This window comes from Drosophila innubila (assembly GCF_004354385.1).
Source record: "Drosophila innubila isolate TH190305 chromosome 2L unlocalized genomic scaffold, UK_Dinn_1.0 4_B_2L, whole genome shotgun sequence".
In the NCBI taxonomy this organism is placed as follows: domain Eukaryota; kingdom Metazoa; phylum Arthropoda; class Insecta; order Diptera; family Drosophilidae; genus Drosophila; species Drosophila innubila.
The window spans coordinates 19,829,024-19,857,022 of record NW_022995372.1 but is presented as its reverse complement, the minus strand read 5'-3'; the positions used below and the strand labels follow the sequence as shown (position 1 = coordinate 19,857,022).

Genomic DNA, 27,999 nt, shown 5'->3' with positions numbered 1-27,999 from the left:
CAATGTCATAAGAACTAAGTAATTGCTAAAATTCGATGGTTATATCAATCGGTGATGCCTTTTATTACATTCCCTTAAATTGACGTTCATTTAAACAGATGACATTAAATATTTAAAGCCTTGCTGTGCTAATATAACAATATGCAATTTATCTGAGGCTTGAATTTGACTTTAATTACAAATATTCTAAAGATACTGAAACGAAAATACAAATTTGATTGCTTTAACTGACTGTCGTTGAAAATGTAATATAGATAGGTACTCTATTAAAATTATTTTTCACCAAGTAAAATGTAATATATACAGGGGTGTCACAGAAAACGAAACCAACCGAAAATTCCCCAAATCTTCATACATTTTTAGAAGATTTTGGGTTAATTTCGGTTTCTGTGGCACCCCTGATTTTATGAAATTTATATCAAAAGTTTGTTACGTTTTAAATTCTTTATCAACCACTTAAAAAACTTGCCAACTATTACTGTGTCTTTGCTTAAAAATATATTAAAAGTTTTGACAAAAAGTTTATGGAAAAGTCTCTAACTTCCTTTTCAAAAGTTATTTGGGGAAAACAAGGTAATTTGTGAAAGCAGCTTTCACCTTAAATGACTCACAAAATGGCATCTTATCAAGCTCATAACGCTTGCAGCTTCCAACAGTTGGGACTAGTTTTAAAACAAACCGCCACAAATAAATGTAATTAACTAAACTAATTAGCAGGGGACCTAAGAAACAGAAACGAAGAATAGAAAACACATGTGCCCAAGTGTTTAAATAAATAATGTATAGTCATGATAGTCTATCAAATAAATTTGTAAGTGGAAGCTACTCATCATAACAGTTTTATATGTCAATCGATACTACGAAATGGAATAGCTAGACGATCCTAACTCTAAACTACGATGGGCGCGAAGACGGAAGGAGAAGAAGAAAGAACATGACGCAGCGGCACTTGAGGGCACTTCAAAAACAATTCTCGGATGGGTGCGAAAGACGCCGTCGGAGGTAGAGAAGATGATATAGTATAACATACACGTAGATTTGTGGGTGGATATTGTTGCTATGCAAATAGCGTGTGCCAAGGAAGTGCGAAAGTTGTCAGGTTGTTGAGGATTGGTATTTGGTAGTATGGTTATTTGGCTATTTGGTTATTTGACCACCTTCCATTGTTTGCGGCTGTGTGTGCGGCTTATTTATATGGCAGATACTTATCATCAGTGCAATCCGACAAGAGTTCTTATGTTACTATATTCTACTACCTATTACTGTTGCTGTGTGTGAAGTATTGAGTGTAGAGTATTGTTGACTGCTCCATATCTTTTCGGGTTTTCATTTTTCCGTCTTTCGTGCTCGTTTTCGTTTTCATTTGGTTTCTTATCTGGTCTAGTAGTTGGCCTGTAAGTTGGACAGCCGTTGTCATATTTTGTCTAACAGCTCAAATTACGATTTAGTTTCAAGTGTTTAAATAAGGCGGTAGGTACAAGCCTCAGACAACAATCACAATCACAATAACAAATAAATAAATAAATAATCGGTGCGTAATTTGTTGCAACTTTTGTGTCTCCATTCCAAACAAATGTTTTGTCGTTTATCTCTCAACTGTGTGAGTTCTTTTTGGATGATGTACTTATGTTCTAGTCATGGTAGGGCTGAGGTCGATAAAAGCCGGATATATAGTTGAAGATAATAAATTAATTATTTTATTATAATTATTTTAAAAATTAACAAATTCAAGGAAGGGTTAATTGAAAATCCTTTGTTTATTTAAAGCTGAGTTTATTATTATGAAAGGATAAATTTTCTTGGACTTTAAAAATGTATTTCAAAATAGCTTTTGATCTATAAATTAAGCACACGTTTTTTAAATATCAATATCTTTTATTTTAACAAAAATTTATGTTTTCTACGCAATTTAATATTTTTTTTTTATACGTAAAATTAATATATACAATTAAATGTAAACACATATTTAAGAAACTTTTTTTAACTTCCTATTTAAATGTAACGTCAAATTAAATTATGAACTTTCAAAGGAAATACTTAAAATATTTGAAACTTTACTTTGACAATAAAACTGGTGGGTATGTTACAACGTAAGAGTAATTAAATTGAAACAGAAATATGTATACTTTTAAGTTGACTATATATGTAGTCGATGAAGGGATACATCTATCGATGAGTTAAATGTCAGCTCAAATGTCTAGTCTGGTTCGTGTGAATCCATTTGCTTTGTCTATTTATTTGATAAGCAACAGCTGAGCAAGTCAAATCTTTCAAAATAAATAGAAAACAAGTGCAGAAATAAAATTCCACATTGAGAATAAACAATAAATATTTCAAATAGTTACTGAAAAGGAATTCAATTCACTTAATTCAGACATTGTTTGCACAGGCTGCACAGGTAATACAATCTACAGGTGAGCTTTAAATACACCTGTACAGTGGGCAAAAGAGACTCACAGATAATCGTTGATCGTTGGCCATGCACACGTTGAGTGAGTGTTTGAATGATGGATTGATGGAATGATTGCTGACTGAGTGAGTGAAGTGACAATGTGAAGTGGTCGACAATTGCAAAATCAATGAGATAGAGAGCCAAATACCAAATTAAACAGCATGATGACAACACAGATACCACGCATATGTGTTGTTGTCTTTGTCAGAGATATGACAGTCCCAGTTGTGGCCAGTTATCTGGACAACTTTCTATTTGTGCACTGACAATTGATAATTGTTAATTGATAATTTTTGTTGTGATTAGGATTAGACCAAAGTCGAAACTTTAATCGCCAATCACTAATAGTTGATTTTTCTATTTTCTCGCCTGCTTTCGTATGTTGCAACAGGCTCAAACGGCGAGGACTTTGATCCGAGTGTCGTGCGGCATCATCATCATCTTCTGCATCATCATTTGGATCTCAATAGTGCGACGCCGGGATTTGGACAATTGCCGCCGGCGCTTTTAAGTGGCAGTCCGTCGAGGCCGGAGGAATCGTTTGCTCGCCATCTGCCACCAACGATATCCCCCTCAACGCCCCCGCCGCCGCCCACCTCAGCCATGCAACGTTCGCAGGAGACGCAGCAGCGTCTCATGGCTCTCTCCGCCTCCACTCCGCTCTCCTCCTCGGCTCTGAGCAATGGCTCCGGTTCCGGCTTGGAGCACTTGTTCAGCGAGGAGCAAAAGGAACACCTGCTGGACATGGCGCGTCTTCGGGAGCCCGTCTCCAACCTGGACATACGTGATACTGGCGTCTATGCCAAGACATATCTGCCACGCGGCACCCGCTACGGACCCTTCCCCATGCGTCTCTGCCAACAACCCAGCGATCGTCATCTGGCTTGGGAGGTGAGTCAAGTTCATCACCTTAAAATTAGCATTTCAATATACTTATCTGAAAGCGATGGCCTTATTCAAAAGTATTCTAAAAAGTATCTTATCTCTTGCACAGCAGCTATAAAGTGAAATGTCTATTTCAACAGTTGCTAATTAATCTATTTTCAAGAACTTATCAGATAATTTAAATTCTAAGAAACTCACTTCTTATCAAGAACAAAACAAACAATCGATAATATTATTAATTTCAATGCAAAATAGTCAATATGAGCCCACTGTCAAGTTCTTTAACTGCGCTTTTATTTTAAATCCTTTTTCTTTATTTATACACGTATTTAGGAGAAAGCTTCAGCTTGATATTATCATACATTTGTTATAAAGTTTATAAAGTTATAGATTACATGATAATAGATACCACAGTCATAATAAATACTGAGGCTTATAAAAAAAAAAAACAGTTAAAGAATATTTTCATTTCTTGAAATGAGATACAAAATTATCCCACTGTGATCTATTCGCAATCTAGTTCTTGTCCTTTTTATAATTAATATAAAAAATATATAATCAATATGATGTTGAGAATAGTATGTTTCTAGTTTCAAGTAGAAACTGTCAAAATGAAACCAATGTCATTTGTAGTTGACAGTCAGTTTTTTTTATCTAGCTAAAAGTTGTCCCTATACTATATAATTTATTGCCAGACATTATCCTTTCGCACATGTGCGATTTTTTTTCTGCATTTTGTCTCGAATTTCGGGTAAATTTATCTTTCCCGAAATTTAATCCTATCAAAGCTGCGCGCGAAAATTGCACAAAAATTGCGTTTATAATGAAATGAGATGAATTTTTTTTGGGGGTTTTTCTATAGGAAAAATGAAAATGAAAATCAAACGATTGGAAATAGATTTGATTAGCACGGGTTTTTGCGGCTCGGTACGCACAATTGTCAGTCAAATGTGCCTAATCCTTGGCCAGAGCTAATTTCCTGGTCACACCGGGAAAATCCACAAAGTGCACCCTAAATGAGGCTTAAGTTGAGGCTGAAAACCCGAGGCCCCTGAAGCCTGATGATTCCAATTAGTTTGGGAACCCTTCGATTGATTGTCAGTCAGTCAGTCAGTCCGTCAGTCAACTGACACTTTTGCAGCTACTGTCTGTTGTTCCGGCAGAGGGACGGACGGGACAGACAATCCAATCAAATTATCGCGCCTAGTCCTGTTGACAATTGTCACAGGATAGCTCTACCTACGAGTGTGTATCTCTATCCGTCCGTTTGTCCCTCCGTCTGTCTGTTCGTCTGTCTGTCTATTCTGCGATTCAGGTATTGCAACAATATTATTGTTGTTGTTGTTGTTTGATTTGCCACTCGAGCCAAAGCGGCAACTGGCAACTGAAAATTGGCAATGCCACGTTGACAGTCCTCAGATCTGAGATGTCTCTACTCTATACTCTGTTCTCAATTCTCAGCTGATCCCTTCCCTTCCCTATTTTTTTTTTTTTTTGCTCTGGATGATCCTCAAATCAAGCGCACTTTCCTCATTCACATTTCCGTTTTGACAGATACATTGGCTCTATGTATATCTGCGTATTTGTATCCGTATCTGTATCTGTATCTGTATCTGTATTTGTATCTGCCTGGCAATTTGAAGCCAGTTCTCTGGGTGTGAACTCAACACTTTGAGATTATCTCTGGCGCGTAAATATTTTTCTTGCCCATTGACTATGCCATGTTTTTGATGCTTTTCGCTTGCTTCTTGTGGCCTCTTTTTTTTTAATAATAATAAAATTTTATGTATAGCAACCTGGACATGTTTGTCTTGTCACAATCCCAAGATTAGCTCGACAACAACAACCAGCAACAACAACTTGGCGCTGAGCTCAAATAACTGTCAGCCGTCGCCAGATTCAGAATCTCATATGCGTTGCTTCCGTGTAAACCGCAACTTGAGTTTAATTTTATAAAATATACTTGCATATTTGTGTGTTCATGTGGCTGTGTGTGTGATTCCATATTATTCTTTGCATACGCCACGGCGCGAGCACTCGAAGCGTTGTTAACTTAATTTTTGGAGCGTGCACAAACATATGCTCTCATCCCCCGCTCTAGCTCTGTCTCTCTCTCTCTCTCGCGCTCACTCTGCAGACTCTCCCACTCAACACACACACACACACTCATATACATGCAGACGCATACCACTTAATGAAACTGAAAAACGTAGTAGTTGAAAAAAAAGTGTAAAGCGCCGTTTTTCCATATGACTTGACAGACAAGAGGCCGACGGCAGCGCAGCGCAGCGACAGCGACGGCGACTGAGGCAGCGTAACGGCATACGCAAAGTCATTCAGTTGTTTTTGTTGCTGTGCCCAGTTTTGAGTTGTTGTTGTTGTTGTTGGCGTCACAGCGTCTAAGGCGTTTTGCTCATTTCGTTGCTGTTGTTGTTTTTGTTGTTTTTGTTGGGCTGCCAAACTGCAGTCGGCGATTTGTGTAAATTATGCGTATTTAGTTTGCGCCTTATTGTTGTTGTTGTTGTTATTACTGCTGCTGCTGCTTTTATTTTGCATACAAAAACTGTAGGCGGTGCTGTTGTTGCTTTTTTTTGTATTTGAGGCAAGTTTTTAGCGGCCTGCAAATGACCTTGAGTAAGGTAGACGTCGCTAATCGGTAGGCGGAGAATGTTGGGAAAGAGGTGACGTCTTGCTGAGACTCTAGAAGTCTTTGTGCTTTGTTTCAATGAATGGCTTCATTTTTAGGCAAAGAAATTGAAGAGTACTAAAAAAAAAACTTAAAAAAGTGGGGAAAATGCTGAGACTAAGTGAAATTTCCGCTGAAAATTTTTTTAATCTTGGATTAGATTAAATACTTATATACATAGCCAGTTTGTAATTTCTAATGATAGGTATTAATGGGTTCCACACACATTAAGCCAACTTAAGCAATTAAACTACCTTTTTAAAGGCAGGGACTACTGTTTGTTAAAGTCTTTGCAAATTAAACCTTTAGCCTTTAATTCAAGCTGCAATTTTAAGTTTTTTTTGGTTTTTGCTCCACAAATTTCAACAAGCATTTAGCTACCTTTTACAATTTGACTACCCTTTTACAACAGAAAATACTCTTTGAAAACAATTTTGCTACCATTTTAACTGCTCTTCTGTGTGCTGCTGTCACTGCTAAGAGGTTTGTGACTGCGCTAAGCTACGTGCATTATGACAGTTAGCATAGTTATCCTAACAGCAGACAACAGATGGCGCTAGCAGTTGCTTTTAATGATAAATGAATTGAATTAAAGTAAAACTTAATGAAAATATGTTTTAAATTATGTGTAATTAAGATTCTTTTTGTTAAATTTGTAGGTGATTGCCGGCCCACTTTTTCATGGCTGGCTGGAACCCTCATCCGATGTGGCCACATGGCTGAAAAAAATACGCGCCGTGCAAATCGATGAAATTGAAGAGGCTAATTTAAAGAATTTTATATTTGACGGCTATGTGAGTACAGCACGCGTGCAATTAATTTTTTTTAAAATAATAATTAACAATATATTGTTTTTTTTAATGATTTTTAGCTGTGGTACGAAACCAAACGGGATGTGAATGCAGGCGCTGAAATTGTGGTCGATGGACGTCCCAAAACTCCCTATGATATCAGTGAGAATAGTATGGCAACTGCTGCGGCTGTTACAGCAGCAGTGGCAAAAGTAGCCAACAAGAACAACAACAACAATAGCAACAGCAATAACAACAACAATAGCTTATTAAGCAACGATGATCGCAGCGATCGAGATAATGGTGAGTACAAGGGAGAGGGACAAGGAGAGGGAGAAGGAGAATGAGGAAGAGATGCTGGCTCTGTGAATAATGTCAAATACAGCTGGCAAACAAATTAAGACACGGTCAGTAGTGTGTAGGGGTAGGGGTAGGGGTAAGGGGTAGGGGGTAGTAAAATCTGACGTGTCAAAAATGCGCGTGACAATGAAAGTGGCACGAGTCTTGCAACATGATATCATCATCATCATCATCATCATCAACTTCATCATCGTCATCATCAGCATCCCAGGATCAACCACGACGACAGCTTATGAGGGCTGCACCCCTTTGTCAGGGGTATGATTATTATTATTTTGGGTAGTTTGCGCCCCTCTGTTGAACTGGGCATGCGCCCATGCAATCTGCGGCAACCGCACATGTTTTCATTTGTTATTAAAATGTTTGATAATTTCATTAGAGATCCATCAACACGCACGTATGATCCTTGTAGTCGTCCTTGCAAATGGCACACGCTTAATTTAATCCTAATCCATTGAGAGGGTTGCAATTGCATCTCGTCCCGATCGTGTTTGATTATAAACATGTGGGATTTGTGGACGTCTCATTTAACAGTTGCCATTGCATTTTCATACTCGTATTTATTTTCCATTGTGTGTTTGGCTTTTCAACTTTTTATCACGCGTCAAATCATTTTCAAAAACTATTTTTATTTTGGTTTAATGCCAGCTTTAAAATTTGCATACGTAATGGATATATCCATTCTTACTCCTCGACATACGTTACTTTTCAATTAATTTTGGACAACCTTATGGTTCTGTTTCCCATAGACGACCCTCACACCTGTGCAACAGTAAATTCTCTTAACTTGACTCTACTTTTTTTATTTTTAATTTTTAACGTATTTCTGTGCAAGTTTTCACTGTGAAAAGTCACGGCCTGTTGACCACATGAACTCAATGAACGGTAAGACACAGAGCGAAGGACCTACAGGGTCCTTTTTACATTTCTACTTAGTGTTGAGAGGGTAGCAAAGGGCCAACTGTGGTTGAAATGGTAACAAACGACTTGGTAAAATGCTAAGCATCAGTTCTGTTAGCTGAGGGGTAGATGCGGAAGGGGACAGACTTAGTTTTGACCGTTACATTTTCAATTGGAAGAATATATTACAAAAGTCAAAGACTAACGGGTGAATATGGAATGGAAGTTGTTTTGAGTGATTTTTGGATAAAGCCATACAAATAAATTAAAGTGAGCACTATAAAAATAAATTTAAATAAGAAAAATATCAAGGGACTCAGAAGAGTCGAATTTTTGCTATGACTGTAGACTTTTCGCAAACAACCTCATATAAATTGGTGTGATAAACATTTCCTTAAAATCGAACATTTTAAAACATGAACTGATAAATTTTAATTTATATAAATACAACAATAGGCATGAAAAGACTGGAGTTGAGAATAATAAAATGGTATAGATAAGAACTAAATTAGTTTATTTAATTATGTTTTTTTTTTAAATCAATAAATTGTATTTTTAGTATTCTGTTATAGACTGTAATTAGTGGGATCTTGGCACTTGGTCAATTAAAAAATATATCGATAGCTTAGCTTTGGTTATTTTGATTTGCCGTGTGCAACTGAATTGAGTTGACAAAACAGTAAAATGTACAGCAGAGCACCTCATCAGGGCCCCCTCTCGAAACAAAAGTCTAAGGCTAAACCACTTTTGAGATGCCTTTCAGCTTAGCGAGCGGTGCGACTTCAATGGACCAATCAAAGACTAACAATTGAATTCAGCTAGCGATTGAGTACCCCGACTTGTGATCAGAGGGAGCACACGCCAAGACCAAGCCCAAATCGAAAAAAAAAATCTTAACTAACTGACAGTACACAGATACACACAGATACACACACACACTCGCACACTCGCACAGTGACACATTGTCGCCAACAAAGCTGATAGATGATTAATGAGCTGGCATGTTATGCCGAGTTACCAAACTACCAAAGCAAATACCATAAAAAAAATACGATTGAAAATCGTAAAACGAAAACTGAAACTGAAAACTGAAACTTGGCATGTCGCGTCTTCGGCTAAATGATCATCGTGTGTCAATTTGGGCATCATTAGGAGTGTGTTTCTTTTTTTATATAGCGATAGATAGCAAAACCTAACCCTTTTTATTTTTTTTTTTTTTGCGACAAGCTGGCAAATCGATTAGCAGGCGGATCTAACTTTGATTTTGCCACAGCAGTTGTAAGGTGTAAATAATTCAATCAATCATTTGTCAACAGTTTTTGGCTTCCGTTTAGTTTTTGAACAACGCGTCGTCATCGATTCAGGGTCAACATATGTACAATGTACATATATATGTAGACACATGCCCACTTGGCAGTCAGTCCCGTCCAACTTGAGCTCCATCTCCATCCTGATTGCAAACTCGACTCTGACAATGCCACCATTGAATTTCGTGTCGAGGAGTAAATCAATCTCTACCAGTTGGAGAGCGAGCCAAGCGACAGCTGCGACTGGTGAAAGGCGTGAAAGGATTGAGGATTGAGTTGCATGTGCTGCAGTGGCCAGAGTTGCCAGAGTTGCCACAGTTGCCACAATTGCCTGAGGTGTCAAAGAGGGAAAGCCTTGGGATATTGATAAGGTTTAGTTGAGAGTGCAACTACATTTCGGAGTTGTTTGGCGGCATTAGACCTTGATGTATTAGTTAGAAATTGAAAAGGGATTACAGTAAAGTGACTTTATTACATCAGGAGATGGCTTAACTAATAATAACATAATTGCAATATAAAGTTTCCTTTAAAACTAGATGGGCAAGCAAGTTTGCTTTTATGAACTTACGAAAATTCAAATACTATAAATATTGATTGTTGGATAATCAGATGGTTGGTTAGATGGATATTTATATATACAGAAACTTAAAATTAGACATAAAGACAGATAAATGTAATAGACTGAATCTATATATCTACATCAATATAATTGAGAATCATAGTTCTGTATTTCGATTAAAATAAACTAGATTTTTATATATTTTCAATAGGAGCTATAGAAACTGTAGCATAGATTTCATATGAAATTTGCGTACTGTATATAAGAAACTTTGAATGAATTCGTTGCTCTTGTAGTATGAGAACATTTTCGAGCTATATTTCGAACTTTCTCAGGCTATTCTTATCTGTGGGCCAGCTGACGTTGCGCCCTCTAACGTTTAGAGAAGAGACCTGGCCCTACAGACGTCATGGGCCCTCCTGGTCCTCCCTCCCAGTTATCCCACGCCTTCCTCGAAGAGACCATAAGGTGGCAGACAAACGCCTACAGTTCGAGAAGGAACTTACGTGGGAATCTTGGACTGTCCATAATTCGTTTTTCCGAGCATATTGCACACGCTGATAAAATTAACTTTTGACCCCGCAATTATGCAGACTGTAGCACATACATATTCATCATCAAGTCGAGCGGGTGGAACTAAAGTCACCCCTTAGAGAGGGATGGAGGGAGTGTGCCTTGAGAGGCAACACCTGTACTGGGTTTTCGTTTTGGTATGGTAAGGTGCTATATGACTTTTGAGTGAAATCAGTCCAACGGAACCGAAGCTAACCGCGAACCAAGAGCGACCCCTGTGCCCTGACCTAACTGTCAGCCAACCTTGCACCCCTACCCACACCCCCCTCCCCCCCTCTGTTGGATGGATGTGTGTTGCATGCATAATCTTTTCGTCATTGTCATCCCTTACGTTGCATTCTTGGCACAGGGTTAAGGGCTGAGCTGAGCTGAGAGCACCTGTGTGAGCAACTGCGTGTCTCAATGTGTGTGTGTCTCAATGTGTGTGTGTGTGTGTTTGTGTGTGTGTCACCTGGTGGTTGTGCAAGTGTCCAAGTCGCTTCGATAGTCATTTCCCCTCGGAATTGTCATTGGGCTTGTGTACTTGGCACCCGCGACCCGAGGACCTTAAGGCCCTCTCGGTATCTCTCTAGAGTAGTACGGGGGGTGCTTTACTTTCATTTCGGAACAATTATCTATTCAACGTCAAGCTCTATACCCAGAGCTCTATAGCTAGAGCTCTACATATGAGTGCACACGATTTGGTTGCTGCTACCAATTTTGTGTTAAGTGTTTGCGTGCTTACTTCTGTCTGTATGTGTGTGTGTGTGTGTGTGTGTGTTGGTCATATGTCAGTGCGTCCTGTCCGAGTCCTTTAGCAGATTGTTAGCAAGCAAACAAAACATTAGCTCGGCGGCATAATGCGACCAAAGCGACACACTTGTTCCTCAAACGCGAAACCGAACGGTTGTGTCAAGTGCTCCTTAGACCACTCCAACCAAACCATATATCATCCTTAAACAAAGTGAATATTCCTATAAATCAACTCAATTAAGTGAAGAATATTATAAAACTCAATAAAAACAAGTGTGAGTGCTGTGAATCTTCCAAAGATCTTCCTCAACGAAACGCTTTGATTTCCACTACATTTTTTATCATTCCTAAAGTTTTCTTAATTATAGTGAATCATCAAAGAAACTGTTCTAACTAAAATAAATATTTTTTTAGCAATTAGTTTTCTTAAATATTTTTTAAAAACTTCAACTTCAAATAAATTTAAAATTGGCTTTGTACTCTAATTGATAAGTAGTTTTATACATCTTTTACTTAATCTCAATTTTATTTACAGGTTCCCATTATAGCAGCGACGAGTTTACCAAAGAGAAAAAAAACTTATCGCAGGGCGATATCGATTTCACAGACGACGAAAACGCTATCGATATACGCTGTGAGGTCTGTGATAATGTCTATACGGATTTAGAACGGTAAGCCCCAAATCGATTATATGCATAGGTATTTAAAATTTCGTACTAAACGATCCGGGAGAATGTCTTGAAATTGCTTTGGCATTTAAACAGCTTGCCAACAGCGACAATAATCAAAATCAATTTTAGTTTAAGCCAAAAAAACTATAAATGTTTAAATCGAAACACACTGAAAACAAGCTGCCAATTAGCTTCCAACTTACCCATAGAATTATGGGTGTGCATAGCCAAAGCTATTGACTTGTGGCGGGGGAGGGGGTCTCCATCAACAACAACAATAGCAAAAAAAAAAAAAAAATAGTATTCCCAATTGTTGGTAAATGCTCGATGCTGCTGCTCGTCGGCGATCTTAATTAAAAGTTGATAGCGATAATATTTAGTGTGGCCAATAAAAGCCCCATTAAAGTGGCCAAAACGCCAAAAGTTGAAAGTGAGAGTTAGCCATGATATGAAACGGCTAAATTCAAGATCTCTTATTGATTTTTTTATTTAATACCCAATTGGCATCTTTAGTGTCCAGATTGAAGTTGTCTATTTCGTGTCAATTTTAATACTTTTTTACTTGAAATTAAATTTACAGAGAAGTTGATCCTTAATACGATATTTTTTATAAATTTTTTTTTTTTATAAATATTAGTACTTAATTAATTTAGTCAATTTAACTGATTCCTAATGATTTTCGTAACTGTCTAGAATCACGCGCATTTCTTTATTATTTTAGTAGATGCTTTTTTATATATAGATTTTTTAGACAAATTCCAAAATTCTGTCTGTTTAAATTGTACTTTAATTTATTTTTTTTTCATTATTATAAGTGTGTTTTCTCTAATCTAAATTTATAAGTTGTAATTCTATTTATAGCATTAAACTAATTTTGCAACTTTCCTTGGGAAATCTAATAGGACATCAGCTATTAAATCTATTATTCCACTTGTAACCTGAAGATCCCTAATCAACTACAGTTAATGCAAAACTTTTGTACATTGTTTACAAATGTAACGACAATTCCAACAACAACACGCAAGTTTTCTACTTCTATTTGTGTTCCAAGTGCTAAAGTGCGCTTTTGATTTTCATTTGATTTCGAGTGGTAGAAAAGCAAAAGGTAGGAGGTCTGTGGGTGGCCAGTACAACAACAGTTATCAGTCAGTGTATGTGTGTGATTTATTGAATTTTAGATGAGAAACTGTAGAGTGAAAGGAGACGGACCTGTGTGTCTGCCTGCATGTTTTTCTCTCTCTCTAGACTCCGTCAGGCGCTTTTGCAATTTTATCTGATGTTGAACATGCATACTTGGTTGTTGTTGTTGTTGTTGTTGTTGTAAGCAAACAAACGCCCACACTTCAAATGCTGCCTCTGGTGCCGTCAACTCTTCCATGTCGATGACAAAAATCACAAAATACAATAAAAAAAATCAAGGAAAAAAGGGAAAATGCTAAAAATGTGGCCGCCTTTTGTCGACGTTGCTCCTCCCACGCATTGAGCGCGATAATCATCGCACTTTGCGCTCTGCTCCACAATCAAGGACAACAGCAGGAGCAGGCGCGGGAGGAGAGATAGGAGAGAGGAGTGAGGTGTGAGGTGTGTGGGAGTGTGGAAGAGGGGGTGTGCGTGTGTGGAGGACACTCATTGGCCGCAGTAGTTGCTGCTGAACCAAAGCGATCGCTTATCAGCAGGCGCGCATATTAAATATTGAACATCATTTGACTAATTGACGCCAAGGAGAGGCATGGGGCAAGTTACTCATGATGTGGCAAGCGATTGCCGTGGGCGTTAACCACAGTTGGACAACAAACAAAGTTGTCTCTTTGGGAGGCGTGTGAACTGACGCACATGACTCTGATTGAGGCTGTCCGATTGTCTCGACTCCCACCTCGAAGTCCCAACTGTCGCAACTGCTAATTTCATTTGCTGATGACAGCGACACCGATAACAAAACAGAAACAACATACATTACATTGTAACTTAATTTCTTTTATAACTAATTTTGATTGTCTTCTGTTCTTTCTTTTAGCCTGGATGATCATTTGGTGGTCCAACATCATTTTAAACGCGGAGAAGTTGCCTGCGAGCTTTGTGGCCAGCGTTTCTGTCATCGTCCATTGGTGATCAAACACGGGGCAATCGTACATAATAATTCACGCAAATATTCCTGCGAGAACTGTTCCAAGGTAAGTCGAATTGAACAAGAACTAATAACTTACACTGGTGGGGATAAGTACTTTGACAAAACTATGGGAAAATTTACTCATAATTTGAACTTACTTCATGTTCATTTTGGCATTAATGGAGAGGTCATTTGAATTTCGTCTTAATGATACAAAAATTTCCTTAACCCATTAAGTACCCGTTGATATTTAGAATTGATGTATTTTTGACTCTTTTCCTAGGGCAAAAAAAATGTTTTCATGCAAATGTTTCTTCAAACAATTCTAATAGTGACTGCAAAAATTCTTCTCAAAAATCTCTTTGCTTTTTTTTATGATTTTTTGAAACTTGCTTAAAATTTAAGACTGGCTTTTTTTTGCACATTTTCCTCCTTTTCATATAACATTTATCTGAGATCATCCCATACAAAAAATCATAAAAAATATAAGCAAAGAGATTATTGAAAATATTTTTTTGTAATAGTAATAGAATAGATAAATAATTTTATACAGAAATAACAGAGACTTAAAAGAAATAAAAATATGATTAATTAAGAAGCCAATGAGTAGAGTAAAAAATTATGTATAATTTCAAGATCAGAGTAAGAGAAATTAACAATACAATGTCGAGTGTAACTACAGAAATCTTTAGATTTATTTCCTAAGATAAAAATGAATTTTACAAGATGCTGAAAGCGTTGCAAAAATATATTTCTCTCAATTTTTAACCCTTTTAAGCCCAACACAAGATCACAACTGGAATTGTTGTCTTCTTTAGAACTAACTCTGGGGAATATCAGAACCTTTGATCATCCCGTAGATCGTCATAAGGTATGAGGGGCAGGCAGCGCTTTAAATGATCGTATCATTAATTATTGTATCAGGTCGCTGTGGTATTTGGTAGACAGCTAAAGACTTTTGATTTCAAGCAGATCAATAGCCGCAGGCGCTTCAACTTGGCATTAAATAAATATAACAATAAAAAAAAGTAAAGAAAAAAAAAGCTTTTGGTTACTTGTCTTTTGCCAGTTGCCTGCCCTGCCCTCTCGCCTTCTCCGCCCCTACTCCACCCACTTGGATAGTGCCGCACGCGCTGGGGTAATACGAATTTAGGGCGTGTACTCATCCAAAACACTTAAGAGACCATTTGAGCCGCGTTTCGGTAATGAAGAAACTTTGTTACCAACTCGATCGAGTTGTTGTTCATCTTCGCGCTGCATTTGAATGCCAATGTTAAATTAAAGGGCCCCGAGGGAGAGAGACAAGAGAGAGAGAAGGGAAAGAAGACAGAGCTTGAAGTCTATCCATCGATCCATCGAAGCGATTCGTTACATCCAAGCATCTAACACTTCGTCATTGTCATCGACGACTTGGACATCTTGCAAAGATGTTTTAATGGCATGTTGATTACAATCTTGTGGTCGGTCTCTCTCGCTCCACTCGTCCACTCTGCGAGGCTTTTCTTTTTGAATTTCCCTTTTTATTTCTACTTCATTTCGAACGGTATTTCAATCGATTCAACGTCTCGTTGCATTACATTTAGTTTACTTAGCGCTCTGTAATTGTTTCGGTGGCATGTAAGTAGCACGCATTGTGGTGGGGCTGTAACCGTTACCCCCGCTACTCCCCGCTACCCCCCGCTACCCTCACTCTGTCTACCTTTTGGACAACGACATAAACGGGAGCCACTGAGGCTACAAACAAATGATGATCGATCTTGTGGGGCATTTGCCTAGTGCTACATAAAAGGGCAATACTTTCGCTGAGGTCCGTCCGTACACTGACAAGGCCCTCTAAAAAAAAAAAAAAGCAAAATACATAGATACAAAAAACGGGGTCTCAGCTGTCAGCTTTGTTTGTTTTCAAGCAGCCAGCTTAAAGCGTTTCAAAAGGGATTTGCCACGGATCTACCATGTTTTCCATTTCGGCTTAGCTGCACTTCAGTTCATCTGGTTGGGGCTAAGTGACCTGAACTCTTAAATGTACGAGTAGACAGGAGTAGTTGTTACTATAGATTTACGAGCTGTGAAGTAGCTAACACTTTGCTGTTAAATCTACGAGATACATTTCTCTTAGTGTACTTAACTAGTTCACTATGAAAATACCTTAAGTTATTTCTTTATTCTAAATATTCTGGAAACTTAAAGCTTTTATTGTTACGATTTAGCTCAATTGATATGTGAAATAGTAAATCTAAATTAAAATTAAAAATAACTCTTAGTAATTTCTTTTCTTTTCGTCTCAGATGTATTTTTCTTTTACAATCTTGCCTAGGCCAAAGTTAACACTTGCAAAACTTCCTGTCATTTTAGTTTATTATTATTCTTCCCGTTCCATTGACTAATTTGTTTTCATTTAAAAAGATATTTCAAGTATCTTCTTTATTTACATTTCATCTATTTTCAGTTCCAACTAGATATATGCTAAGTTTTAGTAGCTGCATAATAAAATTTAGCACAGACTTTGTATCTAATTAGTTTGCAACCTTAAAGATACTTTAGCATCTCATAGTACGGCTTAGTTAGGATGCCTGCCAACTGGTTGGGTGTATTTAAACCAGTTTACTCTTCTGCCAGCTCCAGATCTCCTTTCAATGCCCTACTGCAGACGCCTCGTTCTGACCCCACGTACGCTCCAAACGCCACACAACAACAACAACAATAACGACAACAACAACAACCAAAACCACTAGGAAAGGCAACAACATCAGCACTTCGCAGACAATCGCATTCCATAGGCCAACCTTTGCAAGCTTCAAGCTCGTCTCTGTCGCAGTTGGCGTCGCAGTCGCAGTCGACGTCGCTGCCTGCATGCCAAGACACCTACACTTAATCCATGAGTCTTCAACTGTTGTTGTTGTTGTTGTTGTTGTTGTTGTTGTCGTTGTCGTTGTCGTTGTCGTTGTCTTTTGTGGCGTTTTTCGCCTTTTTGGAGAGTAGTTGAATCTAATCCATTTGATGTAGTTATAGCACGAGCTATTCTTGTGTGTGTCGCCTGTTGTTGTCTTCGGTCTCCTCTCGCAACTCGCGATAGACTAAGAGACAAAACAGACATAAAAGAAAAAAACGAAATAAAAAACAGGCTGGCTCGATCATCGTTTGATATGAATTCGTAGCGCATTATGACAGCATGATTAGGCATAACAGTTTCGTAAAAGGCAGCGCGGGTGGAGGCTGACCGAAATCAAGTTTGAAGTGGATACTGAAAAACTGGCTACACCTCGACTTGCCGCATGCCCCATGTCCCATGTCCCGTGCCTCATGCCTTGTACAAGTATCTCGCCTGCCTGCCTGACTGACTTGGCTTGGTATGACTTGGCCTGGGCCTGAATGGCTCGATCTGTCATTGCGTTAACCCCTCTACAAAAAAAAAAAAAAAAAAGACAGCTTTAGCTGTGAATTTTGTGAATTTACCTAGGAATGAACTGAATATCACTGTGACTGTAACTGTGACTTTAAATCCAATTTTACCTAGGATATATCTGTAGGTTTAAAGTTCCTGTTAAATTTAATTTTGGCTAAAAGTTTGTTAATTAAACTAGGGTAGAACTTAAATTCAATTACGAACTTGAAGTCACAGTGACTGTTATAGTGACTTCAGTTAGATATTTAAGAAAACCAATTTTATTTCCATACATTTTTTGATAAAGTTTTTGAATAGTTTGAGTTGCTCAAGAGAATAGATAAATGTAAGTTGATTTCAAATCTTACTTTTGAGTCTATAGTCTTTAGTTAAGAATCATTAAGGTTCCATTTCAAGTCTAAAAGTCGCCCAATTAATGACTTTATTTTTCTGTTACTTTGTAGCTGTAATTTTGACTTGCAGTCACAGTTACACAGGTAAAATTGATAGCGTATTTTTCAACCCTTTTCTGTGAATTTGGAGATCAGTAACGGATCTTCAGTAACTTGAATATCATTGTAACTGTGACTTAAGTTTGGAATATTTAATGAACCATGATTTGTATATTATTATTTAATTTTTTCTTAGCTTTTCATTTATTTTTTTTTCCCAATTATTGTTCACAACTTTAATGAACAAGTCACTCTTTTTGTAGAGCATAGCTGGTCACGCTTTGAATCTAGCAAGAGAGACAGAGAGAGAGAGAGAGTGAGATATATAAAGAGAGAGGGGGATTACAGAGAGGGGGGCCTCGGGGATGGTCAGGCTACGACAACTGTAGCAATTGATGTTAATAATTGACGAAGGTGTTGCTGCTGCCGCTGTTGCTGCTGTTAGTGGGTGGAGTTGTTGTTGTTGTTGTTGTTATTACCTTTGCGTAATCTTATAGAGCTCTATGATCTGGGAGCATTGTCTAGCCGCTGAGCACTCGCAACAGATCCGTTTAGCGGCCAAGCAGCAAGAGATGATTGATTAATTTCAGTTTCATTTCATTTGGCACTGGAACGAGAGCAACAACGAGTCAGTATTGAGTCAAAAAAAAGAAAAACAAATATAAAAAAAAAATAAATAAATATTATATACTCATAGATTATTCATTATTTAATTTTGTGGTGTCTTTTGCAGGTATTCCGTGACCCATCGATTTTACAGCGTCATATTCGCGCCTATCACGTTGGAGCTCGCAGTCACCCGTGTCCGGAGTGCGGCAAAACATTTGCGACATCGTCGGGTCTAAAGCAACATCAGCACATCCATTCGTCGGTGAAGCCCTTCTCCTGTGAGGTGTGCTTCAAGGCGTACACACAGTTCTCGAATCTGTGTCGTCATCGGCGCATGCACGCCGATTGTCGTGTCCAGATCAATTGCAAGAAGTGCAACACGAGCTTCAATTCGGTCACCTCGTTGTCCAAGCACAAGAAATTCTGCGATACAACGGATAGCTTTCGCAGTCAACAGAGTCGCCTGCATCATCATCATCACCATCACAGCCATCATCACCAGCAGGAGCGGCAGCAGCAGCAGCAGCAGCAGCAACAACAGCAGCAACAGCAACAACAACCGTCAATTCCACTGTTGTTGCCACCAGGAGCACATCAACGCCTTGCCGTCGGCAATAGCTCGAGCTCAAGCAGCGAGTCCAACAACTCTGCCATGGCCACTCCACCGAATCATCTATTTATGTTGCGTCCCAGCACATCGTTCTTTCCGGGATTCCCCCACTACGGATTGCCCAATTTCTTTCAGCAGGCTGGCAACTTCCCCTTGCCGCACATGTTCCCCAATCCGCAGCTGGCGGAGATGGGACGAGGCCTGGCCCCTTTGGTCTTTGGTCCCAATGCCGCATTCCAACAGCAGCTGCAGGCGGCAATGAACATCAAATCGGATTCACCGCCATTAAAACATGAATCCAGCTCACCGGAGCAAAAGCCCATCAAATCCGAACTTCAGGCATCCGACGAAGAAGAGGAGGAGCAGGACCGGGAGGAAGAGGAACAGTCCAGTTACGAATTGGAGTCCAGCAAAGTTAGGCCGAAATCGACAAAACTGAAACGGGATACGGGAAAGGTTAAGCGGGAGCTCAAGTCGGAGACAAATTCCGCACAGCAGATCGAGGAGGAGAACGACCTTGAAAATGACAGGGTAAGTTAATCCAAGAGAGAATGATGTCCATCGATTCAACATACTTTGTCGAATCTCAATTCAAACAATTGAATTTAAAAATTTCTTTTTATTTTTCAAGTATTATTTGAAATTTAAAAAAAAAAATAAACTTTCCTTACAAACTTCAAATTTTTATGGTTTTTAATGAAAAATTTAAAATTGTATTTTTTTTTTAAATATTTATTTGTTTGAAAACGTTAAATCAATTTAGAAAATGTTTAAATCTTATATTTTTAAATATATTTTTCACTTTATTTGAAAAAGTAAAATTTTAAGCCTCTCATAAAATTTAAATAATTTTTAAACTGTGTTTTACCTTTTTTTTCGAAATATAAAATCAATATAAAAATTTTAAATACCACAAATTTTAATGTGTTATTTTTAAATTACATTTTATTTAAATTTTTATTTCTACTTTACTCATAAAATACTAAAAGATTTTAAATAAATATGAATAAATTATTAAATTAATTTATCTTCTTATCTTCTAGAAATCCATTGACATTGTTAGCACTCCGCCGCCAACAGAGGCTGAAACAGAGGAGTTGCAGCCGGAGAAAAGCAGCGCGGAGCAGCCTCTGGATCTGTCCGTCAGTCGCAAGCGTCGCAGCTCTGTTTGCAACAGTTCCACGCCCGCCCCGCTGTCCATTTGCATGTCCAGTCGGACACCCACACCCGACCTGGAGGCGGATGAAGATGTGGAGCTACTGCAGCCGCCGCCGACAAAGATGGCGAAACACAGCTCAGGGGAATCTTCGACGTCACGGCTGTCGTACAAGGGCAGCAGTCCGACGCACAGTGCCAGCGCCTCGCCAGGACCCAACACCTCCCCCTCGCCACCGATTAGTACGGGCGGGGATCTGAGCAGCATGTCGGAGAGTGCAGCGGCATCTGCGGCATCAGCGGCATCGGCGGCTGCAGCGGCTGCTGTTTCGGCCATGACTTGTCCAAGGCCACAGTTGGCTCCACAGCTGTTGCTGGAGGAGTTTTATCGCACACGCTTCTCACCGCAACAGATTCCTTTTTTAGGCCGAATGGGCGGACGGCCAGGTTTTGAGCTGCCAGTTGCAGGTGCGCTTGCACCGATGAGCAGCTCGCGTCATCTGTCGTTTCCGCCCGAGCACAATTTCCGTGAGGCATTCCGTGCCGCCGGCCTGCCCGCCTCCCGCCCCCATGTGGCTGCCACATCCAGCAACATGGGCCGTGGAGGCGACAAACTCAAGGATCGCTACACCTGTAAGTTCTGTGGCAAGGTATTCCCTCGATCCGCAAATCTAACCCGACATCTTCGTACTCACACCGGGGAACAGCCTTATAAGTGCGATTACTGCGATCGTTCCTTCAGCATCTCATCGAATCTGCAGCGTCACGTGCGCAACATCCACAACAAGGAGCGTCCCTTCCGTTGTCCCATGTGCGATCGTTGCTTTGGCCAGCAAACGAATCTCGATCGGCATGTGAAGAAGCACGAGGCGGATGCGGTGGGAATCGAGTTTAACGATTCCCCCAGCTCCAATGAGGCCAAGGATCGCGAGGAGACCTACTTTGAGGAAATCCGATCCTTCATGAAGGGCGTCTATACGCCCAGCAGTCTGGGCGGGGCCGATGGCGATACCGAGGAATATGCCGGAAGTGATGATCAGTTGTCAGTGTCGACGCGGCAATCGGCCAACTTTGATAAGGAATTGCTGGCACATGGCAACAACAATAATAATAACAACAACAACAACAGCATCAATAATGAGAACAACAATAGCAACAGCAGCAGCAACAACAACAACAACACCACCAATACCAACAACAATCAGGCGGGCTTGGGCGAAACAATTGCCGTTAGCACCTAAAGTTGCAGCAACATTATTGTTGTTGCTCCCGTTGTCGTTGTTGTTGTTGTTGAATTCTTGTTGCTGAAATTGAAAAACAAATCCTACACATTATATAAAGGGTATTGTCCCAACTTCAACTTAAACTTCAACTGTAAAACTCTACAAAACTTACTTTAAACTTTACTTAAGCGTGCCTCCAAGAGGGAAACTAATCTTTAAGTAGTTCGCATTTTCCTTCTAGATACTTATTTATCTATGTAACTAAAAATGAATACAATTAAAATTAAAAGAAACCACAATAAGATTACGATAAAAGGAAAAAAATACTACTTTTAGCTATGCAATCAATGGAAAAAGACGGTGAAGTAAGCAACAAAACATAATGAAAACTTAAAAAAAAGATATATAAAAATTAATCATATTTATAATAACAAAGTCAACATGTTTCAACAAGCTGATATTTCAATAAACTTTATAACTCTGTACACAAGATCATACTTAAATGTAAACTAGCTTATATACACTCGATATGATCTTCTATATATATATATATAGTTATAACAATAATCTAAGCTGTAAATTGAATGTATGTAAATATAAGGCAGAGGCACTATTCGGGTACTTTTAGAGAGTGATTTGAAGACGATATATATACGAGTATAGCAGGATCAAAAGATATTTTGAATGTACGAGCATGTCTTGGTAGGCTATATAAATAATAATGCAGTGCGAATAAGTTTAAATATTTTTAGTGCTAATTATTGCAATTCTCAAAAATACATTTTATAACATTTACCTAACGTTTAACTAAATATATAAAATTATATATATGTATATGAAGGCAAAATGAAAGATCGTTATGAAAAATTGAAAAATCAATAAATAAAACAATCACATCAAAGAAAAAAATTATTATTGGCTTTGGGGATTTTCATAAAGAAGGAATCTAACAATTGTAATAAAAAACTAGTCGGCCGGTGCTACAGTCGAGCATACTCGACTGTCGGAGACCCGGATGGCAAAAACTAATAATGGAAAGAATTAAAAAATATTTAGTTAACTTAAATGCATATTCTATCATACTGGTTACAATGTCTCATAAAACATAAAAGATTTTCATACTAAGACTTGATTTTCGCCCGATCGGTCCCATGACAGCTATATGATATAGTGGTCCGATTTGAACCAACTTTGGACAGGATATACAAAACCAATTGTTATGCATATTTAATCACTTTGGTTACGATATCTTATTAAACAAAAAAGTTTTTCATACTAAGACTTGATTTTCGCCCGATCGGTCCTATGACAGCTATATGATATAGTGCTCCGATTTGATCAAACTTTGGAAAGGATATATAAAACCAAGTTTTATTTATATTCTATCAGTTTGGTTACAATTTCTCATAAAACAAAAAAGTTTTTCATACTAAGACTTAATTTTCGCTCGATCGGTCCTATGACATAGTGGATATATGATATAGTGGACCGATTTAAACCAACTTCGGTAAAGATGTGTAAGACTAACTTAAATGAATATTCTATCTCATAAAATTAAATAGTTGTTCATACTAGGACTTGATTTTCGCCCGATCGGTCCTATGACAGCTATATGATATAGTGGTCCGATTTGAACCAACTTTAAACAGGATATATAAAACCAAGTTTTATGTATATTCTATCAGTTTGGTTACGATATCTCATTAAACAAAAAAGTTGTTCATACTAAGCCTTGATTTTCATTGGTGTCACTAGCTTTTAAATTGTTCTTATAATTTGGATATGACATTTTTTTTTTCGATTTGTGGGCGATAAAGGGGGCGTGGCCGAATTTTGAAACAAACTTGATCTGCTTGCAATATAGAGGAACCTACATACCAAGTTTGGGGTCTCTAGCTCTTATAGTCTCCGAGATCTAGGTGTTCATACAGACAGACAGACAGACAGACAGACGGACATTGCCATATCGACTCGGCTATTGATGCTGATCAAGAATATTTATACTTTAAAGGGTCTGCCACGCCTTCTTCTGCCTGTTACGCACATATTCATTAAATCAAACCTAATAGACCCCGTACTTTTTTTAAGTACGGGGTCTAAATATACAAGGTTGAATAAGTTGATATTTGAATGAAAGTTGTGGAGAGTTGAACAATTTCAGTTTGACATTACTTTCAATCTTATTTAATATATATATATACTTGCACTTTAACAGCTTCTTTAGCTTCCATTTCATCATCAATAGAAATTATTGTTAATATGCTATAACAAATAACTTAATTGAAGCAGTTTCATAATTTATTTCCTAACAAAACCTCATGTTTCGAGCACTTAATAAAGCCATTAAAATGCTCATCTACTGTAAATGAGCGCATAAAAGAAGACTTTATACAGCCATCAATCCTGGCAGCGCCCAAAACATAATTTGAACGCATTTGACTACGAACTGGCTTTATTATTAATCATTCGCATAGCGCCAAAAAAATATAGATAGGAAAAAAGAAGGAAAAAAGAAAAGAGATAACTTGAAACTTATAGCATTTTAATATACACAGCATAGGCAAACCGAACCCAAATCTTTACCAAGCCATTCATTCATATATACATTCATCTATTCGTATCCATCTATCTAGCTGCGTACCTGTATCTATGTATCTGTATCTGTATCTTTTTCTGTTTCTGTTTCCATCCATCCATCCATCCAGTCATCCAGCCAGCCATCCATCTGCTCTGAATGCAAAGGCGTGATCGGCAAAGCGAGTTAATTACCCTTCCGGTTTAGAGTGTGTTACGCCTTCGGCGAAATGCGGTTAAGACTATGAACTACCAATATGCCACTACCAATACCAATACCAATACCTGTATTACCAATACTACCAATACTTTTTTTTTTTTTTGCTTTTGTTTCTATTTCATTATATATTTTTGCTTTGTTTTTTCTATAACTGAATTTTAAGTTGTATTAGCCAAACTTTGTGTTGGCATCAATCATTATTTTTTGCTCTGCGTTCAACCTGTGCAGCACCACCGTTAGTGTTTGGGGCAAGACAAAAGATCAGTCAAATAGCTGCGGTTCGGTCACTTTCGATTATGCGAAATACATTTGGCAGTCGGTAGCCAAAATAATAATCTTCGGCCAGCTACGTTCCCAGTCTCCCCTCCCTCCCCTTTGTTCACCTTTTCAGCCTTCCCTCCACCTGCTGCTGGCGCATGGTTGGCCCTGACCACAGCCAACTTCCACAATTGTGGCACAATTTGAACGCAAAACTGGCCAAATTATGTTAAATTTGTGTAGAAAACAGTAGATAATTGGTAATTGCCTTCATTCCAACACTTCCCCCCGCCCAATTCTCCTCTATATGTGGTGTAGAATCTAGATGATCGACTCTATATTAGTCGGTTGGTTTTGTGGCTAAATGTGGCCTTTGGGCGTTAATTGAAGAAGGCATAATTTGAGCCACAAAATATTCCGTGTAATATGTTAGCCAATTATTGTATTGCCTGATCACTTGGTCAATGGCATTTGGCTTGAACTGTTGCGAAGCTATAACTAAAAATAGTAACTTGGAATGCGTGAGTTAAAGCTGAACCAAAGCTGTTCAAATAATTGATGAGCTAGTATTGTTAAAACTAAATAACACAAACTAAATTATTTTTAAAGCAGCACATAAATAGAAATAAATAGAGTAGAAAAATATTTTCCAAGTAAAAAAATAACATATTATTAAGAGACATCTTGGAAAAGACTTAAGAAAATCATTAAAGAATTATAGACGTAAAAATAATATTTACGATCACTCGAGTTAATTAAATCGATTTTCATGAAAAATCAGCAGTTGAACTTTAATTCGACTCAGCATATAAACTGGATAATAAAACTTTAAGCCATTTTATCTATACTTTCCCCTTTCCATTTCCTCGATTTTCAAACTATCATAACTTTGTCAAAACTAAACCTATTTCTTTGCAGAATGTCAATTTTATCATTATTTGGCATTTAAATTGGTTCTGTATCCAAATTGCAAGATTAATATTTTAACCATCACTCTTTATTTTGTTTTTTATTTTTATTTATACGCATATTTATATATATATATATTTTATATATACAAAATACAAAGAGTTTGCTATTCTTAACCTTTAGATGTTATTGCTCTTATTCCCATGTTAATAGCAACTTACGATGAAATCATCTAAAATTTCTTGTGAGATTTCTCAGTTAAAGTGCAGTTGATGATTCTCGCGGATCGTAACCTTTATTCTAGATTTTGGGCAAGGAAAAGAATGTTCAAATGGCGAATCACTAGCACTAATATTTTGCAGTTACCTGATCTATAATTGAGCCTATTCAGGTCACTTACACCTCTCCGCACTGATTATAGAGTGGATGCCACAAGTTGCTGCTGTTGCTGCTGATGTGGTGCATGTACAAGGCATTGCAAAATGTGGCACAGCCCGAATCGAAATGAGGCAACACATTATGATAACGAGCATGCTTAAAAGTATGAAAACCTTGACTAGGAATACAAGTATCTGGCCTGGCCCTTGTACTTGTAGATACGAGTGGATGCAGTGTAAGCCATGGCTAAGCAACTGTTGATTATGTGCCGGTTACACAAATGGCCCAGTTACACGCCCCAGCAGCTGCAGTTGGAGTCCCAGTTGCTGCCCCCAAATGTGGCAGGCCCAGAAAATGCGCATCAATGCGCATATTAGGCAAGTATCCGAGTATCCGCGAATCCGAGTACCGAGAACCGTTAAACGCTGCCAGACTGAAACTTGTATCTATGTGGCAAGTATCCATGGTGACTTTCGAAAGGCAAACGGATGCAAATGTAGACACAAGCCAAAGGCGCCCAAAGGTGGCCCAGAGTCGAAGATGAAAACGGGATGACTGTCGACTGTGGACTGTAGATGGTAGACTGGAGTGTAGGGAGGAGTGTGGGGAGGGGAATCCCTCGTTCCCTCTGTCTGGCTGCAAGCTAATGGCACAATTATGGCAACCAAATCAAAGCAGCCAACGGAAGACGTGAATAGCGAACAAACTGCCATGGAATCTAGCCGAAGGATATCACGCGTATCCCATTGATCCATGAAGACCTACACTCTATATATAGCCCTCGAGTTGGAGTTGGCAGTTGGCAGTTGAAGCTGCAGTTGAAGCTAAAGCTGCAGCTGAAGCGCTGGCAACACAAGTTGCAGCAGTGGCAGCCAGTTCATCGTCTAACTGTTGTTCATAACTTGGCTGAGTGATTGGGCAGAGATTTTTTATTTGTTGTTTTTCTTACTCTTGTTGTTGTTGTTGTTGTTGTGGCTGCAACTGCAACCAGGGGGCAATCAGTCAGCAGATGTTTTCATTTCCTACAAACGAACTAAGTGAGCACCCAAAGCACCCAAAGGTACCACAGATGTTGCAGTTGCTCTGCTGTTTGTGGCACAGTTTCGTGTAGCAAATTGCGCACAGTGGGCCGGCCCCGGGTCCCCCGGTATTGAGTACTCGATCGCCCAGCCCCCTTCCCTTCCCCTGCTCGCTCCTCTTGTTTTCCCCTCGCTTCCTTTGCCAGCTTTGCAGATGGAATCAAATATTGTGCAAACTACAACAAGAGCGTCGTCGTCGTTCAAGTCCAAAAACAGGGGGGAGATTTTTATTTCGCTTCTTCAGCTTCAGCAAGTCAAAGCTACAGTTTGAGTGTGAATACTCCTTACACGTAACAAATAGGGTATATAAATTGTTGGACAGGTTTATCAAGTAGGAGCTGTTCTTATAAATAAGTTCAAACCAAATTTTGAGTTAACTATATGCCCCGTAAAATTGAAGAGCTCATGAAGGTGTTTTAATGATTTGAGTATTATTATCATGCATATTTTACAAAGTTCAAGTTAATTATTATGTAAACTGTAAGTATATAAGCAAAATCTATAAAGTCGGCATAGGAGAAAAAACCCAAATTGCAAGCTAACTGCCTAGATTATACCTAAAATGTAAGTATATTGACCGAGCAAATACCCTGTAAACTTGACATTTAACGCAAAACCAAAGGATTACAGATCTTAAATGCATTTATTTGTTGATTTACTTCAGCTGCGCTCTAATGTTATTTACAGGGTATTCTTTAGTCGACATGTTCAATACTTTACGTTGTAATGCAGGCTTTCATCAAGAGAAATGCTTCTTGCTTCTGCTTTGATAAGCAAATGTATTTCATTTACAGGGTATCTTTCAGGATCACAATCTGGAATATAAGAAACATATAACTGTTGATATCTAATACATTTGATGGAATACATAATAATATTGTGTGTCTTAAATTGTTGATTAAATGTACAGGATATTTTTCAGTCAGTCACTCTCAAGTGCAATACTCTACTAAATGTTGGCTCTGTGTCTGTGTCATGCGCCTGGCACACGGCCTGTAACTAAATCACACTAATCAAGCCCCAAGTGCTGCTCCAGCTCCAGCTTCAGCTTAAGTTGAAGTTCGAGTTCGAGTTGAAGCTTCAGTTGAAGCTGCGCTTTGGGAAGACTTTCGGCAGGGGGAGGAGGG

General features: G+C 38.5%; 1 protein-coding gene across 2 annotated transcripts in view; it reads left to right on the top strand.

The window, feature by feature from the left end:
• Positions 1-21,843, top strand: part of LOC117781416 (transcription factor hamlet) — a 30,277-nt gene extending 8,434 nt beyond the window's left edge. For both annotated transcript variants that reach the window (XM_034618169.1, XM_034618168.1), the window contains exons 2-8: positions 2,844-3,343; positions 6,683-6,817; positions 6,895-7,117; positions 11,781-11,916; positions 13,931-14,087; positions 18,591-19,607; positions 20,120-21,843. In XM_034618169.1, coding sequence (XP_034474060.1) covers positions 3,056-3,343; positions 6,683-6,817; positions 6,895-7,117; positions 11,781-11,916; positions 13,931-14,087; positions 18,591-19,607; positions 20,120-21,472 — 3,309 coding nt within the window. In that variant the 5' untranslated portion in view covers positions 2,844-3,055 and the 3' untranslated portion in view covers positions 21,473-21,843. The remainder of the gene's footprint in view (positions 1-2,843; positions 3,344-6,682; positions 6,818-6,894; positions 7,118-11,780; positions 11,917-13,930; positions 14,088-18,590; positions 19,608-20,119) is intronic.
• Positions 21,844-27,999: the final 6,156 nt, after the last annotated feature.